Source organism: Rhinoderma darwinii, chromosome 3 (genome assembly GCF_050947455.1).
Source record: "Rhinoderma darwinii isolate aRhiDar2 chromosome 3, aRhiDar2.hap1, whole genome shotgun sequence".
In the NCBI taxonomy this organism is placed as follows: domain Eukaryota; kingdom Metazoa; phylum Chordata; class Amphibia; order Anura; family Rhinodermatidae; genus Rhinoderma; species Rhinoderma darwinii.
Genome location: NC_134689.1, coordinates 41,845,165 through 41,863,931, shown reverse-complemented (window position 1 = coordinate 41,863,931; position 18,767 = coordinate 41,845,165). Strand labels below are relative to the sequence as shown.

At 40.5% G+C, this 18,767-nt stretch overlaps 1 protein-coding gene across 2 annotated transcripts in view; it reads right to left on the bottom strand.

The window, feature by feature from the left end:
- Nucleotides 1-18,767, bottom strand: part of GABRG2 (gamma-aminobutyric acid type A receptor subunit gamma2) — a 169,695-nt gene that overhangs the window by 12,113 nt on the left and 138,815 nt on the right. For both annotated transcript variants that reach the window (XM_075856305.1, XM_075856306.1), the window contains exons 7-8: nucleotides 15,099-15,251; nucleotides 14,224-14,429 (exon numbers count right to left, since the gene is read on the bottom strand). In XM_075856305.1, the coding sequence (XP_075712420.1) occupies nucleotides 14,224-14,429; nucleotides 15,099-15,251 (359 nt within the window). The remainder of the gene's footprint in view (nucleotides 1-14,223; nucleotides 14,430-15,098; nucleotides 15,252-18,767) is intronic.

Sequence of the window (18,767 nt, the reverse complement as noted above, 5' to 3'; positions counted from 1 at the left end):
CTTTTTCATTTATTGTGCCATATAATGTACCAGGAAATGGGGAAAAAAACATTTGTCGGGTAGAAAATAAAAAAAACAGCGATTCCTCCATCTGTTTTTTGCGCTTATTTTTTGCAGTATTCGCTGAGCAATTGAAACAACATGTTGACTTCTTCTTCTGCGGGTCAATACGATTACGGCAATACCAAATATATAGTGTAAAAAATACAAATTATTTTGTGTTGCCATAACTTTTTGATTTTTCCGTCTATTAAGGGGGCGTACACATATACACGGCATCCGCTTCAGTTTTCCTCCGGCGTGTTGAAGAACAGCCAGAGGCAAACTGATGCTAGAACATATCCCATAGCTTTCTATGGGATCTGTTCTGGCACAAGGGACATCTGTTGTGGTACCGTACGGCGCTGGACCTCCCTGGGAGCCGGATCCAAAAACTTTACCTGCAGCTTTTTTGGTTCCGGCTCCCAGGGAGGTCCGGCGCCATATCCTATCTACTTTAATGGTGGCCGGATGTACGCCTGGTGCTGCCGCATCCACCTTCCGGCAGCACCCGGCGGGAAGTTGGATGTGAGCTAGGAGCGGAATCCCCGGTCATAGCATTGACGGGGATTCTGCTCCAGAGCCCCTGACGACTACCCACCCATCCCGGAATCAGCGGGACAGTCCCGGATTCCGGGCGGTGTCCCGCTGCTCTGTGCGGTGGGGGGTATGACCCGCCGTCAACTGTGTTTGCGCCCTCAGGACGCAGACACAGTTGAACTTAATACTGAAGCAGGGAACGATCAGGTCTCTGCTTCAGCATGAGTTAAGAGCTTAAGAGGTTAAGATAGGCTAGAGGGAGCTCTGTAGCTCCCTCTAGCAGAGGAATCCCCGGCCAGAGCATTGACGATGCTGTGGCCGGGGATTCCCTCACGGAGGACCCCCTGACTCCACTGTCCATGTATGGACAGTCACGTCAGTGGCTATTCCTTGAGCGGAATCCCCCTTGCCGACTCTGGCCGGGGATTCTGGCCATATTATCCGCAACGGGGATTCCGCTCAATCAGCCACTGATGTCACTGTCCATACATGGACAGTGGAGTCAAGGAGTCCTCCGTGAGGGAATCCCCGGCCACAGAGTCGGCAATGATCTGGCCGAGGATTCCTCTGCTAGAGGGCGCTTCAGTGGTTTCTACAGGGGAAGGCGGGTAGCACTATGAACAGTTGTGGTGACGCTATCTACAGGGGGGCACTGTGTGGCTCCCTCTACAGGGGGCACTGTGTGGTGCAATCTACAGGGGGGCACTGTGTGGCACCATCTATAGTGGGCGCTGTGTGGCGCCATCTACAGGTGGCGCTGTGTGGCCCCATCTACAGGGGGCGCTGTGTGGCACCATCTACAAGGGGGCGCTGTGTGGCACCATCTACAGGGGGGCGCTGTGTGGCGCCATCTACAGTGGGGTGCTGTGTGGCGCCATCTACAGGGGGGCACTATGTGGCGCCATCTACAGGGGACGCTGTGTGGCATTATACACAGAAGGTACTGCGGCATTATACACAGGGGGTACTGCAGCATTATCTACAGGGGACGCTGCGTGGCGCTATCTACAGGAGGGCTGTGTGACATTATCTACACGGGCTACTGTGGCATTATATACAGGGGGTACTGTGGCATTATATACAAAGGGCACTGTGGCATTATCTACAACGGGTTGCGCGGCACTATATACAAGGGGTTGTGTGGCACTATCTACAGAGGGTGCTGCGGTATTATTTACAGGGGGTGTGTGGCACTATATACAGAGGGCAGTGTTTCATTATCTACACATGAAATTCATCTGTTTTGAAAAATGTGTCAAAAACGGAAAGCACGGAACGGGTACAAAACGGATGCAAAATGGCCGTCAAAAACGGACCTAGATGGCTGTTTTTAACAGCCGACACCCGAACCCTGTTGTGTGAATCCCTGCGTGGTGTGGGGCGGGTAGGAGATGCAGGGTGGTATTGGGTAGCTGTAAAGGCGCCAAAAACGATCTACTCCCTGAAGTTATGGCGAGTGTTTGGCATCTTTTCAGGCTCCCATGGCTGCTTCGAAGATCTGATCTGAGGTCAGTGGACAGCAGCTGCCTTCTGGGCTTTCTCTCTTGGTGCCGGACTTGACGCTGCGCTGAATATGACACACGTGACATTATAATGTGTGTGTCAGACTTCAGTGTAGCGCCAAGGCCGGAGCAAAAAAGGATAGCCCTGACATGGAATACAACAAGTATCTAAGGGCCTGTTCACATCAGCGTTGGCTTTCCGTTGAGGGGTTCTGTCTGAGGTTGCGTCAAGGACAATGGAACCCTGGCACAATGGTGGCAAACAGAAACCTTTACCAACTTTTCCGTCACCATGGAGATCAATGATGAGGGAAACGGAGCTGAGGTTTCAGTTTGCCGTTCCGTTAAAGGTTCACCCGTCAGAAACCTCTGACGGAACCCCTCAATGGAAGGGCAACGGTAATGTGAACACAGCCAAACACATATGGTAGGCCTAGATACAGGGTCCATGTGCATATGTGATACTGTTTGTTGGACCCTGTATCTAAGCCTAAGCTAGGCTTAGATACAGGGTTCGGCAGACAGTAATCTTATACAGTATAAGATTACTGTCTGCTGGGGCCATGTATCTAAGCCTGGTAGGCTTAAAAGTGGTTGTCCAGTCCCTAAACATTGATGGCCTATCCTCAGGATAGGACATCAATATCTGATGGGTTGGGGTCCGACTCCCGGGACATCCGACAATCAGATGTTTTGAAGGGGGTGCAGCACTCGTACGAGTGCTACTTCCCCTTCATTTTCCTTACTTGCTCACACTGTGAATTGCTGACACGTCCATGTTGGCGATTCAGTGTGAGAAAGTGACCGTAATAAAGGGGAAGTAGCGCTCGCACAAGTGCTGAACACTCTTCAAAACAGCTGATTGGTGAGGGTACCAGGAGTCGGACCCCGACCTATATGCTCCAGCAGACCGTGGTATTAAACTTACCCTCCTCTTTGGCCGCAGTGGAGGTCCTGACTCCATGCAGGGTCGGGATGTTGTGCGCAGCGCATAGCGTTGTGACGTCATGCGCTGTGTAGAGCGCTGTGACGTCAAGACCTCCGCTGCACTCTGGAAGGAGGTATGCAAGTACTGTCAGTTACTATAGTAACAGGGGACCGTGTACTGTAGTAACTTTTTATTGATGTGGTGCAGTGGGCCGCGGGCCCCCCTGGCTTTCTGGGCCTGGTCGCAATTGCGACCGCTGCAACCCCTATTGTTATGCCACTGGACGTAGCCATACATCAAATGTCGGGAAGGGGTTAACCCCTTATATGCCGTGGTCGGTAGAAAATGTGGCTTCTAAGCCGTTGAAAGAGGGTGTGGCCCCCTCTGACATCTCACCACCCCCCCATGACTCGATTGCGGGTATCCAATGGTTGTTATAGCAGCCTAGGGGCCAAATAAATTTTTTACTCCCACCTTCCAAAAGCCATAACTTTTTTACTTGTACGTGGATATAGAGGTATGAGGGCGATTGTAGATGTTTACGGCACCATTTAATGTACCATATAATGTAGTGGGAAACTTGAAAAAAAAATCCTTGTGGGTTGGAATGGGATAAAACAGTGATTCCTAAATCTTTTGAGGGTATTTAGTTTTTTACGGCTTTCACCGAGCTTTAAAAATGGTATGTTAACTTTATTCTGCGGGTCAATATGAATACGGCAATACCAAGTAATATTGTTTATTTATGTTTTACTTCTTTTACAAAGATAAACTGATTGTTAAAAATAAAATTTGTTGCCATATTCTGAGAGAAATAACTTTTTTTTTCCATCAATTGAGTCGTAAGAGGGCTTAACGTTTTCGGGGCGAGATGTAGTTTCTATTAGTACAATTTTGGGGTACATGAGACTTTTTGATCATGTTTTATTGATTATTTTTGTGGGAGATGAAGTGACCAAAAAACAGTGAACTAATACCAGTTTTGATATTTATTTATTTTTACATTGTGCTTGGGGGGAAATGGGAAAAACAGGGTTTTAAACTTTTAATATTTTATTTTTTTTAATATATTTTAAGAAAACTTTATTTTACTGTATTTAACTTTTTTTCTAGTCCCCCTAGGGAACTTGAACCAATGATCGTTGGATTGTTTGCTTGATATACTGCAATACTAATGTAATGCAGTATATTGTTACACTCACAGTTTCCTATGAAGCCCTAACATGAAGCAGGCCTTCAGAAGAGTAAAAAGATGACAGGCCTGGGGGCTTTCACCATCGTGCAATTGATCCAACAATCACTGGTTTAATTCCTCTAGGGGCACTAATGAAAAAAAAACTGTGAAATAAAGTCCTAATATACAAAAAAAATATTAAAAGCTTAACCCCCTCATTTCCCATTTTTTTCCAAAAGTAATGTAAAAAATAAAAAACAAATACAGAATTGATATTACCGCATCCGTTAAAGTCCTAACTATTACAATATAACATTATTTAACCCGCATGATGAACACGTAAATAAAACCCCCCAAAAAATAGATTTGCTCTTTTTTGGTCACCTTATCTCCCACAAAATGGAATAAAAAGTGATCAAAGAGTCGAATGTACCCCAAAATGGTATCAATCAAAACTAAAAGCCCTCACATCGCTTTATCAATGGAAAAATTAAAGATAAGCTTTCACCTCCCCATACATGTGTAGCTGAGTGCAGCATGTAATGGGGAGGGCTGCACAAACCCTGGGGCATTTTAAAAAAAATTTCTACATCCCTCCGTTATTTAGATATCGGTGCCGTTATATTAAATAACCCCCTGAACAGTCAACGGGTCGTGTACTGGCAAGGGGGCGTGTTTCTATGGATGTGACACTGTCCAATCAGATATGGACAGTGCCACAGCAAGAGCGAGCAGAGAACGCTCTCTCTCTTCAGCTTTGAAGATCAATCTTTTCATGCGAACTGGCAAGGGGGCGTGTCACTGATACGGACAGTGTAAGAGCTGTGGAGAGGAGCTCTCATCTCTACAGGTCTTGCGAGAGATCAGTCGTGTACTTGGTCTGCCGAACTGGCAAGGGGGCGTGTCACTGCTATGACCAGTGTAAGCGCTCCCCAGCTCTTACACTGTCCATAGCAGTGACACGCCGCCTTGCCAGTTCGGGTGAAAAGACTGATCTTCAATGCTGAAGAGAGAGAGCGTGCACTTTCTCTGCTCGCTCTTGCTGTGGCACTGTCAATATCTGATTGGACAGTGTCACAGCCAAAGTAAAATGCCCCCTTGCCAGTACACGCCCCGTTGACTGTTCATGGGGTTATTTAAATATCGGGCGCCAAATATAACGGCACCGATATCTAAATAACGGAGGGAGGTAGAATTTTTTTGAAAGCGCCCCAGGATTTGTGCAGCCCTCCCCATTACATGCTGCACTCAGCTGCACATGTATGGGGAGGTGAAAGGTTCTCTTTAAATGTTACGTCTCTCAAAATATGGCAACACAAAACTATTTTTTTTTCACAGAATAAAGTTAGCATGTCATTTTTACCACAGGGTAAAACGCTGTAAAAACAAAACCCAAAAATCAATGGGGAAATTGCTAATTTTTTTCCATTTCACCATACTAAATAATTGTTCAAGATTTCCCAGTACATTATATGGTAACCACTTAAATGCCCTGGTCAATAGCGACCCCCTCTGTTACTCCACTAGCTCCTGTGACTTGATACGATGGTTGTTATGGCAGACTAGGTGCTTAATGAATGCCCCAAGGTCTGCCATCTTGGTGCTCCTATTAAGTGCTTCCCAAAACAGGGCTTGATAGGAGCCAGCAAAAATTATAGTATACAGTGAAGGAAATAAGTATTTGATCCCTTGCTGATTTTGTAAGTTTGCCCACTGTCAAAGACATGAACAGTCTAGAATTTTTAGGCTAAGTTAATTTTACCAGTGAGAGATAGATTATATAAAAAAAAATAAAAAAAATAACATTGTCAAAATTATATATATTTATTTGCATTGTGCACAGAGAAATAAGTATTTGATCCCTTTGGCAAACAAGACTTAATACTTGGTGGCAAAACCCTTGTTGGCAAGCACAGCAGTCAGACATTTTTAGTAGTTGATGATGAGGTTTGCACACATGTTAGATGGAATTTTGGCCCACTCCTCTTTGCAGATCATCTGTAAATCATTAAGATTTCGAGGCTGTCGCTTGGCAACTCGGATCTTCAGCTCCCTCCATAAGTTTTCGATGGGATTAAGGTCTGGAGACTGGCTAGGCCACTCCATGACCTTAATGTGCTTCTTTTTGAGCCACTCCTTTGTTGCCTTGGCTGTATGTTTTGGGTCATTGTCGTGCTGGAAGACCCAGCCACGAGCCATTTTTAATGTCCTGGTGGAGGGAAGGAGGTTGTCACTCAGGATTTGACGGTACACGGCTCCATCCATTCTCCCATTGATGCAGTGAAGTAGTCCTGTGCACTTAGCAGAGAAACACACCCAAAACATAATATTTCCACCTCCATGCTTGACAGTGGGGACGGTGTTCTTTGGGTCATAGGCAGCATTTCTCTTCCTCCAAAAATGGCGAGTTGAGTTAATGCCAAAGAGCTCAATTTTAGTCTCATCTGACCACAGCACCTTCTCCCAATCACGCTCAGAATCATCCAGATGTTCATTTGCAAACTTCAGACGGGCCTGTACATGTACCTTCTTGAGCAGGGGGACCTTGCGGGCACTGCAGGATTTTAATGCATTACGGCGTAATGTGTCACCAATGGTTTTCTTGGTGACTGTGGTCCCACCTGCCTTGAGATCATTAACAAGTTCCCCCCGTGTAGTTTTCGGCTGAGCTCTCACCTTCCTCAGGATCAAGGATACCCCACGAGGTGAGATTTTGCATGGAGCCCCAGATCGATGTCGATTGACAGTCATTTTGTATGTCTTCCATTTTCTTACTATTGCACCAACAGTTGTCTCCTTCTCACCCAGCGTCTTACTTATGGCTTTGTAGCCCATTCCTGCCTTGTGCAGGTCTATGGTCTTGTCCCTGACATCCTTAGAAAGCTCTTTGGTCTTGCCCATGTTGTAGAGGTTAGAGTCAGACTGATTAATTGAGTCTGTGGACAGGAGTCTTTTATACAGGCGACCATTTAAGACAGCTGTCTTTAATGCAGGCACCAAGTTGATTTGGAGCGTGTAACTGGTCTGGAGGAGGCTGAACTCTTAGTGGTTGGTAGGGGATCAAATACTTATTTCTTTGTGCACAATGCAAATAAATATATATAATTTTGACAATGTGATTTATTTTTATTTTTTTATATAATCTATCTCTCACTGGTAAAATTAACCTAGCCTAAAAATTCTAGACTGTTCATGACTTTGACAGTGGGCAAACTTACAAAATCAGCAAGGGATCAAATACTTATTTCCTCCACTGTATATGGTAACTAAAGATCGCTTGTACAAGTCCCCTAGTGGGACTAAAAAAAAATTAAACGTGAGTTGAATACATTTTCTGTAATAAAATAAATAAATAAATAAATAAATAAAAGATAAAAAAAAAAACTTAAAAGTTATGGATCTCAGAATATGGCAACACAAATTATTTTTTTGCAACAGATTGCAAAATGTAATTTTCAAAATTAGGATTCTAGCTCAAATTGAGCCATCATTGTGGCTTACATGCTGTGTGTCACATTTATTAACTATTTAAGACACTTTTTGCGTCGTGCTCGATAACGGGAGTGGTTGAGCAAGAATGGAGAAGTAGTACCAAACATTTTATACAAGGAAGAGAAAAGTGTCTAGCATGTCTAGCAAGATACGCCAAGTTTATTATGCAGCATGCACCACTTTGATTAATTTGGCGCATCTTCTGACTGTCTTGTCTAAGTTTACAATGTCTGACACTTAGACAGTATTAGTAAATATGTCCCAAAGTTTTGTAAACGTATTTAAAGATAAAAAATAAAACAGTACAAATTTGGTATTGTTGGAATCATATTAACCCACGGCACAAAAATGAAATTCTCCCAAAAAATAAAGGAATTGTGTCTTTTTTCCATTACTCCTGACAAAATAAGTTTCCCAGTACATTAAATAACACATTACATGGTTACATTAAAAACAGAAAAATAAAAAGAGTTATGTCTTTTGGAAGGCGGGGAGAATAAAAAAAAAATTATTTGAAAAATGGCTGTGGAGGGAATGGGTTAAACAATAATATAAAACCATATACATACCTCCCAACTGTTCAGTTTTTCAAGCGATTTACCAGCAAAACAAACCTCAAAAGTGGGATGCTTATGCCAATGTGCCCCAAAGTGGGTGTTTCTTGGAGGTTTCGTGGGTGCTTTTATGTTAAATTTACAATACAATAGGAAAATAATGTATTCAAAGGTAATTGTCTTCTAGCTGGACCTCCAGTCCAGCTATTTCAGTTAAAATCTACTGGTCCTACATTTTTTTTAGTGAGATAAATTTGCACGAAGACTCATACAATTTTTAGTTCCTCAACTTCTATCCATTCTTTAGCTCACTCCAATTTTTTAACAGTACCCCATTGTAATTTATTATATTAAAAACATAGCGAGAAAGGAAGATGTCAATGTCGACATGCACTGGCCACATAGATTGCAATATTGTTAATGCATATACTATGTGCACTTTGAACATGAATATGATCCATGCAAAAGCTTAACTTTCTTTAGTTAGGTTAGTTGTTAAAGAATTGCCAAAATATTAATTTGCAAAGCTACAGTATAGCGTTATTACAGGTCACTGTATGAAATTATCTGAATAATGTAAATGCTAAAAGGGCAAAATCTAGTGCTATAAAATTACTAATTTCCTACATGTTTAAGGCTGCATGCACATAACCGTATTATGGCTCTTTACAAACTTCAAGTTGTATGGAGCCATAATACGACACTTGTAGAGGTGTATTGGGCCCTTCTGCACCTTAGTATGCCTCCGATTTCATGCAAGGGTTTGAAACATGGTATGCTCCAAAGGATGCCATATTTTGGAGGTATTCTAATCTAGAAACAATACTTCTAGTGGACAATAGCTCCGCATTTTGAGCTGTATAGAGAAGCCAAACAGCGGCACATGGAGTGCCTATGGCTCTGTGGTATGGTGCTCCAGGAACTCTGTGTGTATCAATACCAGCTGCCATGTGCGTGATGTCTGAGGGCTTATTCACACGAACTGGATAATTGGCCGCGTGACAGCCACATGGCTGCATTAAAATCAATTCACTTCTATGGGGTTATTCACATGGCCGTTTTTTTACGGACTGTTAACGGCCCGTGAAAAAAATAAGACATGTCCTATTTTTTCACGTTTTCACAGATCCCTTAATAGACTTACGATAAATCTATGAGGGATCTGTGAACACGGGTCCCGAACAGGTGCAAAATGGCCGTGAATAACGGCAGTTTTTTACAGTCGATTTGACACCTGTTTATGTGAATAAGGCCTAATGGTATGTTCACACGCAAAATCAAAAACGGCTGAAAATTATGGAGCTGTTTACAGATAAAACAGCCTCTGGTTTACTGCTGTTTTTGAAACTGAGAACGTTTTTTAAGGTGTTTTTTGGAGCTGTTTTTCCATTGACTCAATGAAAAACAGCTCCAAAAACAACTCAAGAAGTGACGTGCTCCTTCCTTTTACCGGGCGTTTGTTTTTTAAGCGCCGGTTTTTAAAACAGCGGCGTAAAAAAATGCCCCGTCTGAACAAAACGTCATTTCCCCATTTAATTCAATGAGCAGATGTTTGTAGGTGCTCAGCTACCGTTATTTTAGGCGTATTTTGGGGCGTTTATGCCCCAAAATACACCTGAAAACTCACCGTGTGAACATACCCTAAGAGTTCTACCACCTACATTTTGCTAAATATGATTAATAATTCTGCTGAGATGTGGCTATTGTCATCCTTCTCTTCCCCTTCTCAGCTGCCAACACAGTCCTAATTTTAAACAGACAGGTTGCTAGGTTTGTCCTAGTTATATACTTTAGGGCTACACCTAGACTGTTTATCACCCGCTACAACTAAATTGTATAAAGATCGCTGTCCATAGGAATGCATTGTGTAGCTTGAAAATGTCTTCAAAATCACACTTGTCAACTGAGTGGCTAGTGATTATTTTTTTTAATCCCTTAGGGAAGCAACCTTTTTTGGACCAAAGGGCGCAGCAATTATCTTTTTCTGTTTTTACATCTACACAGTTGGGAAGCCATACGTTTTAACTTTTTCCATTAATTTAGCTATATAAGGACTTGTTTCTTGCAGAAAAATATGTATTTTTTTCTTAGTACCATCTTGTGGTACATATAATTTATTGTATAATATATTCATTTTTGGGTAACAAAATTGAGATATTTTTGTTATGTCTTTCTCCCTTTGCCCAATAAAATAATTTATTTTAGAAAATATATTTTTTTTGTGTCGCTTCATTCAAAGGCCCCTAATAGTTTTATATTTCTTTCATTGGTGCTCTATGATGTCTTGTTTTTTCTAAGACAAGTTGTAGTTTTTATTATTATTTTAGGGTAAATACTATTTTTTATCAATTTTTATTTCGTTTTTTTGGAATGCGGGATTATAATAAAATAGCAATTTTGCCCATGGTTTTTAGTCTTTTTTTTTATGGTGTTCACCGAGTGGCATAAATATTCTGTTCATTTTAACTTACATGTCATTATGAATGCAACAATACCAAATATTTCTCAAACTTTATTTTTAGTACCACTATGGGTCTTGAACATCTGACGTTCTAATTGCTTATATAATTCATTGTAATATTTTTGTATTGCAATGTGTTATATGTGTCAGTGTAAAACGGACAGGCAGCCTGCTTGGTCCTGCCTCTAGCAGGGCATAATAGGCTTACATGTATGGCTGACCTGGAGGCCATTAGTAGACCCCTGGCTGCCATGGCAATCCATTGGAACCTGACGATCATGTGGGGTGCCAATGGGGGGACAGAGGTAGCTATACCAAAGAGGTTAAATAGCCTGAATCTGAGTTATCTCTGATCCTGGCCTTTACAGCGGCAAGGCAAGTGATGCTCCTAATCCCGGGCCATCACAGAGCTGTAATACTACAGCGGCTTGCATTAACTAACTGCGATCATCAGACGCAGCATAAAATACAGCACAGGCTGGGAAGGGATTAATCGACACATGCTGGGATTTCTGAGTGATTTTAAAAAGTGGTAGCTTCTGTTTTTCTCAATAGAGTTATATCAAAATCACTTGGAAATCTTTTTAAAATAGCTTAATGTTTTGATATCTCTATCGAAAAAAGGTCTTACTACATAAAGTCCATGTGTTGCCCATAAAGTGTGCCTGTCATTATTAAATATATCTGACACGTCACCACTAGAACAAGAGGGCAGACAAGCTACACTTTGGTACCCACCAACATTTCTCAGGCTCTCCTCAGAGAGTTGTATATGGAAAGTATATTGTCCATACATGGTTACTCTCTTCTCTTCAAAGGAGCATTGTGCTTAACTATAGACTTCTGCCCATTTGTTCTAGCAGTAGGTGAGGATCAGAGCACCATGACTCTCATTAAACAAAACTTTTATCTCAATGACATGTCAGAAGTTTTTGTTTTTTTTCATCACAGCTACACTTTCAAAGGTTAACTGCTCTTTAAATGGATGATGATCATAAGCATTTCGGAGCAAATTGTCTGTCAGTTTACTTGGGTATTTACTGGTACTACTGGTACAAAGCTGGGGGTAGAGAAGGGACAATGAAGATTGTTAGTATTTAATCTACATTTTTCTCTATTCACATAAAGTGATATTAACTAGCTTCTTGTAATCTTATATTTAGGTGGAGATGCTGTTGAAAATTTGGGAGCAGCATTTATTTACATACTGCATACTTTTGTATACATGTGAGGTCCATGCATATACACCTATGTAGTTTCCTGTCTACATTAACCAGACAAATACCAACAATCTCCTTTCCCAACAGCAGTCTCTGAGATAAGCACACAGGGACCAAATTGTAATCTATAGTGTAAAAGCAATTTATAGCACTAGACAATCTTTGTTTATTCAGACATATTTCTATGAAGTTATAGACCACAAACAATCCAACATTTATCTGGAGACTTAAGTTAAATTAACTTTGGGAGTGTTTGTAGGAGATTCATAACTTAGTGATTTAGCAAATAACCTCTTCATTTGATATTAAAATGACAAAATTGTTCACATACACTATACATGATATTACAATTGCATTATCTAAAGATACAGAAACAGATTTGGGTTATATTATTATAGAAAAATGTCTACCAATTTTTTATATGAAAAATGCTAGTAGCGAAACAATATGTGTCACATTATTAAAACATTTATATTTCAGAAATACTTATTTCCACTACATGGATATGAAATGTGTAAAACCTATATATTAATTGGTTAAACAACAGGGGAAATGCAGTCAACTTCATTCAACAACCATCAAGAAAATATGTCATTCTGGTAAGTGTAGTGATATGGCAGCTTCAGGACTTTCAATAAAATAAAGTTTTCACTTATTTTTTACCTTTGATAAGAATCTTTAAAGGGGTTATCCTAGATTACGAAAAATGCAGAAAACTGCCTGTATGTGTCTGAATGTAAACCAGGTGATGCCACAATAGCTCTGAAGTAATCGTTTTTCATTTTCACTATTTTACTTAGCTCAGTACTGAGGTTTTAATGCTGGCAAGACTTTCTGTGGGTGGGATTACCATGTAAAGGACTACAGTTCCCATGATTTCTCTATCCTCTCGCAGACATTGTCAATAATTAAAACTGTCTTCCCACACAACAAAGCCTCTGCTACTAACACTGATCTGTTGCCCAGCATGTGAAATGTGGCAGGAAAGGAAGGGGGAAAGCAGGGAGCAGAGTAGATAAGAGTCATGTGATGTGTGACGTTTTGTTCTTCAGAGAGGGCGAAGTGGGGAGATAATTACCTTTTCAAGTAAAAACCCTCACACATGCAAGAGATAAACACCAGGTACCTGTTCATGTGACTGCATGTGAGACTGGCTTACAGAGACTTTTCAGCTACAGACAGCACATTAGTAGGTTAAAGATCTTACTGAATGTAAACCATCTGCATATAATTTTTAAAAACTGGATGACCCCTTCAAACAACTACTCAATTGATGAAACAATCATATGGCATTTCATCGAGACATGTGAGAAGGATTCTATGGTCTAGCACCAACTATTATGTCCATAAGAAAGAGGTTATCGCTTTGATAATTGGATGATTGTGGTAGACTTCAGTCATGCAGACTCCCTAATACAACATTTCATTGAAACAATATTTAAATCAAACAGAAATATCTGAAAGTGGCATCTTTGTAAATGTTTCCAAAAGATCTGTCTAGTGTTAAACAGCAGACAGGTAGAGGAAGGAGGGAGCTATATCTGCAGTTTCTTTGCCTCAGTCTTTTAGTGATATAGCAAGAGGGGAGGTAGCAAGAAAGAAACACCAAACCAGCAGAAGGAAGGGAAAAAACGTAAGATATGCAGCGTTACACTCAATGGGTCAGATTTACTATTAGTGCTGTGCCAGAATTGTGCCTTTAGTTGCACATTATTTTTTGGACAAATTATTTAAGACCCATTTATCAATTAAATGCGCCTAAAAATATAGATGAATGTGAATTGTCTGACTAGGGGGTGTAGCTTAACTGAAGGGGGCGTGGCTTAATGTGCTTCAAAAAAGTTGTCTCATGTAAGCCAAGAGGTAGTATAAAGTTAGACAAAAGTATCTAAAGGTGCGCCAAATTTATCATCCAGCATGAGCCACTGTGATACATTTGGCGTGTCTATTCTAATTCTTAGATGTCTGAATTTTACACAGTTTTAGTAAATATGCCACAATATTTTTGGCTTAATTATATTTACTATCCATCTACTGCTGTCTAAAAAGGGATTCTGATTTTATTTTTGTAATGATAAGTACTCTTTATAAGAGAAACACTGTAATTATTTTTATTCATAGTTTATATTATAAAAGATCTACTATTGTTGTAAAGTTTAACATTTCTAGATGTACATCATTTGGTGATTACTGGTTTAAAGATACTTCTAATTTAATTATATATTTTAAAATGTGTTGTAATAATAGCAATAGCCAATAGACAATCTCTGATGGCTAATGGTAAAAAATAGAATGTATTTTCAATATACTTACTGGATTCTTTTTCTTTTTCTCTTTGTCCTTACTTGGCTTCCTGTTACTGACAAAATAATGAAGTGTTCCATATTCCACCAAGGCAGAAAATACAAAGATGAAGCAGACAGAAACAAAAAGGTCCATTGCTGTCACATAGGACACCTTTGGCAAAGATTTCCGAGCAATAGTACTGAGAGTGGTCATTGTCAGGACAGTTGTGATACCTAAACAAAAGAATTTGACTTTCAGCACAATAGAAACCAATACAAGACATTATATTTTTAACAGTATAACAGCTAATATAGCTCTCATAGCAGTAAAGCCCTAATAACAGTACCTCTATATCATCACGTCAATGTCCAGATTTTTAAAGGTTGCTCTGAATCAGATGCTGTGAATTAGGAAAAAAAACGTTGGAGCTATTTATTTTGAAAAACTTTCTGGGGGTTGACATAATTCTTCCTGCGTTGACTGTTTAGCCAATATAACAAAGTATATGTTCCTTATGGCAGTTGGAATTTTTCTGGAGGTAAATGTCAAAGAAATGTCAATAGACTAATGCAGTCTTTTATAAATGAGGCTGACTATAAGCTGATCCCCGTGGATCTTGCAGCTGAAACCTGCAGGAGGCCATTCATTTCCACTGCAGAGGTCGCTGCAAGAGAAATGAAGCACTACATGGCATCCGTTTGCAATTATGGATAATATGTAGTAAATAGTCAAGCTGACTCCAAAGTCCTTTGCAACAGCCCTCCACTCTGGCTAATAGAAGGGGTTTCCAAGTATATATGACAACCATATGTCCTAATAGAGCATATGAAATGGTGGACAAAGTTGTATTAATCTTACATATTTATGTTCATTTAACAACCATGAAGCAAAATGTTACTTACCTAGAGATGTCCTAGCTGGGACGGCATCTTTGTTAATCCAAAAAGACACCCATGACAAAACAACAATAAGTGTGCAGGGTATGTAAGTTTGTATAGTAAAATAACCCATTCTTCTGGAAAGATCAAAGTACACTGTCATTACAACATAGTCTCCTGTAAAAAAAAAAAATACATAAAAATAATTGTATACCATGAGAATGAAATTACCGTTGGTTAAGACACAAATATTGTACTTAGCACATCACAGTAAAGTCTTAAGGATCCACAGCAAATGCTAGCTATTCATGTTTAAGGGGTCCAACACTATAATGAATTGCTGGCACAGAGGCTGGAATTCGAGTGCACATCTCCAATACATTGGCCATCCAAATGTTAACTCTGTAAATTGATTTTGTTGCTTGCAGGGAAGGGACTGTGCAAGATCATGTCCTTGACATCTCATTTAGGAAATTTTCCCCAAGGTTAAAAGGCAAATGTATATCAACAGTACTTCTGAACACTTCTGACATACAAGATATAGTATGTTGCAATCACTATACTGCTACTTCACCATACCAAGTAAGCCCTGCACGGAGACTGAATAAGGGCTTATTCAGACGAACGGGATATACGTCGCACGGACCTATATTAGTCTATGGGGCCAAGCAGACAGTTGCGTGATTTTTACGCAGTGTTAGTCCGCTGCGAAAAACTCACGACATGTCCGTTCTTTGTGCGTATTTCCCGCATCACGCACCCATTGAAGTCAATGGGTGCGTGAAAATCACGCGCACCACATGGAAGCACTTCCGTGGGACGAGCGTGATTCGCGCAACAGCTGTCAAACTATGAATGTAAACAGAAAAGCACAACATGCTTTTCTGTTTACAAACATCCAAACGGAGTGTCATAATGATGGCGGCTGCGCGAAAATCACGCAGCCGCGCATCATACGGGGCTGCCACACGGAGCTGTTAAGTGCCTTTTGCGCACGCAAAACTCACACGCTCGTGTGAATCCGGCCTAAGGGTGATGTAGGTATAAGAAAGTCTCAATTCCAGCCTCTGAATTAAGATTTTCTGTCAATAAATGAACAAATATTCCCAGAAGAAAAAGTCTTAGATACTGGAATTGTTTTACCTTAAAATATTACTTATGCACCCAACCAGGCTAGAAACAGGGTTCTCTTTTCTTACCTTAGCTTGTTATATCCATTCTGACAAGAACATTTCTACAATTACTTTTTCAATGTGACGTGGTCATCCAAATCACTCACATGAAGTCAAGATAAAGTAGAATTCTTAAGATCATTGCCATTTTTCTGTTTGTTTCTTGAAATGTAGGTTTAAGGCTCATGCACACGACCAAGATAAGATGCAGACTAAGACATATACTTAGACATTACATGAAACAAATTGACTTGTCTGTATCTAGCTCAGAATTAATGCCACTGTTGTTAGGCTGTGGCTACTTGGTGACTGCAATGCACCACAAATGCTGTATGAAGTTCTGCTTTATATGTTGCTTATTAGTTACATGTATGATTTAAATGTAATTTTAAGGCAAATTTTGTATTTGGAATAATTATACAATTTAGTTTAAAGGTGTGACACGGCACTCATTCCTTTTGCTTTTGCAAATAATACAGTTATACAGGGTGGGCCATTTATATGGATACACCTAAATAAAATGGGAATGGTTGGTGATATTAACTTCCTGTTTGTGGCACATTAGTATATGGGAGGGGGGAAACTTTTCAAGCTGGGTGTTGACCATGGTGGCCATTTTGAAGTTGGCCATTTTGTATCCAACTTTAGTTTTTTCAATGGGAAGAGGGTCATGTGACACATCAAACTTATCGAGAATTTCACAAGAAAAACAATGGTGTGCTTGATTTTAACGTTACTTTATTCTTTCATGAGTTATTTACAAGTTTCTGACCACTTATAAAATGTGTTCAAAGTGCTGCCCATTGTGTTGGATTGTCAATGCAACCCTCTTCTCCCACTCTTCACACACTGATAGCAACACCGCAGAAGAAATGCTAGCACAGGCTTCCACTATTCGTAGTTTGAGTTGCTGCACATCTTGTATCTTCACAGCATAGACAATTGCCTTCAGATGACCCCAAAGATAAAAGTCTAAGGGGGTCAGATCAGGAGGCATTTCTTCTGCGGTGTTGCTATCAGTGTGCGAAGAGTGGGAGAAGAGGGTTGCATTGACAATCCAACACAATGGGCAGCACTTTGAACACATTTTATAAGTGGTCAGAAACTTGTAAATAACTCATGAAATAATAAAGTAACATTAAAACCAAGCACACCATTGTTTTTCTTGTGAAATTCTCGATAAGTTTGATGTGTCAAATGACCCTCTTCCCATTGAAAAAACTAAAGTTGGATACAAAATGGCCGACTTAAAAATGGCCGCCATGGTCAACACCCAGCTTGAAAAGTTTCCCCCCTCCCATATACTAATGTGCCACAAACAGGAAGTTAATATCACCAACCATTGCCACTTTATTTAGGTGTATCCATATAAATGGCCCACCCTGTACATTTCCGTCAAAATAAGGCTTTGTTCACATCTGCGTCAGGGTCCTGTTCTGTCGGAGCGTTCCGTCAGAACGGAACCCTGACTGACACAAACAGAAACTGCAGGTTTCCGTTTACATCACCATTGATTTCTATGGTGATGGATCCGGTGCCAATGGTTTCCGTTTGTCTCAGTTGTGCAAGAGTTCTGTCGTTTTGACGTAATCAATAGCGTAGTCGACTACTTACTTCTAAACTACATTACGGAGTGGAATCCTAACCGTGCACTTACAGAATAGAGTGCCGTGTACCTTTCTATAAAAAATTATACAATCCAGACTATGAGTTACATGATGTCACAGTAGCGTGCAATTTTATTATTTCCTATAGGAGTCACTTGCATCTTCTGGATTGATCTTCTCTTTGTAGTCACAAATATATACACTATATGGCCAACAGTATGTGGACACCATCATACATATATGAGCTTGTTGGATATCCCATTCCAAGGCCTTGGTGTTGACATGGAGTTTGGCCCCCTTTTGCGGCTATAACAGTCTGCACACTACTGGGAAGGTTTTCCACAAGATTTTGGAGTGCGTCTGTAAGGAGTTGTGCCCATTCAGCAAAAAGGTTAGGCCTTATTTTGGATGAGAAGGTCTGGCTTGCAATTGGCATTCCGATTCATCCTAAAGTTGTTTGATGGGATGGGGTGAGGTCAGGACTCTGTGCCAACCACAACCAAGTTATTCCATATCAAAGTCAACTAACCATGTCTGTATGCACCTTGATTTGTTCACAGGTGTACAATTATGCTGGTACAGAAAAGAGTCTTCCCTAAACTGTTACCACAAACGTGGAAGCATAAAATTACCAAAAATGTCTTTGTATAGTGTAGCATTAACATTACCCTTCAGTGGAAATAAGGGGTCTAGCCCGAACCTTAAAAAAAAACGCCCTAGACTAGGTAGGTAGCATTCTTCTAGCATATTATAAATCCAGATGTGTCCTTCAAACTACCAGATAGTGAAATGTGATTCAGTGGCAGCATGCTTTACACCACTCCATCCAACTCTTGGTATTGTGCATTGTGATCTTAGGCAGTATGCAGCTCCTTGACCATGGGAACCCTTTAGGTGAATTTCCTGAAACACAG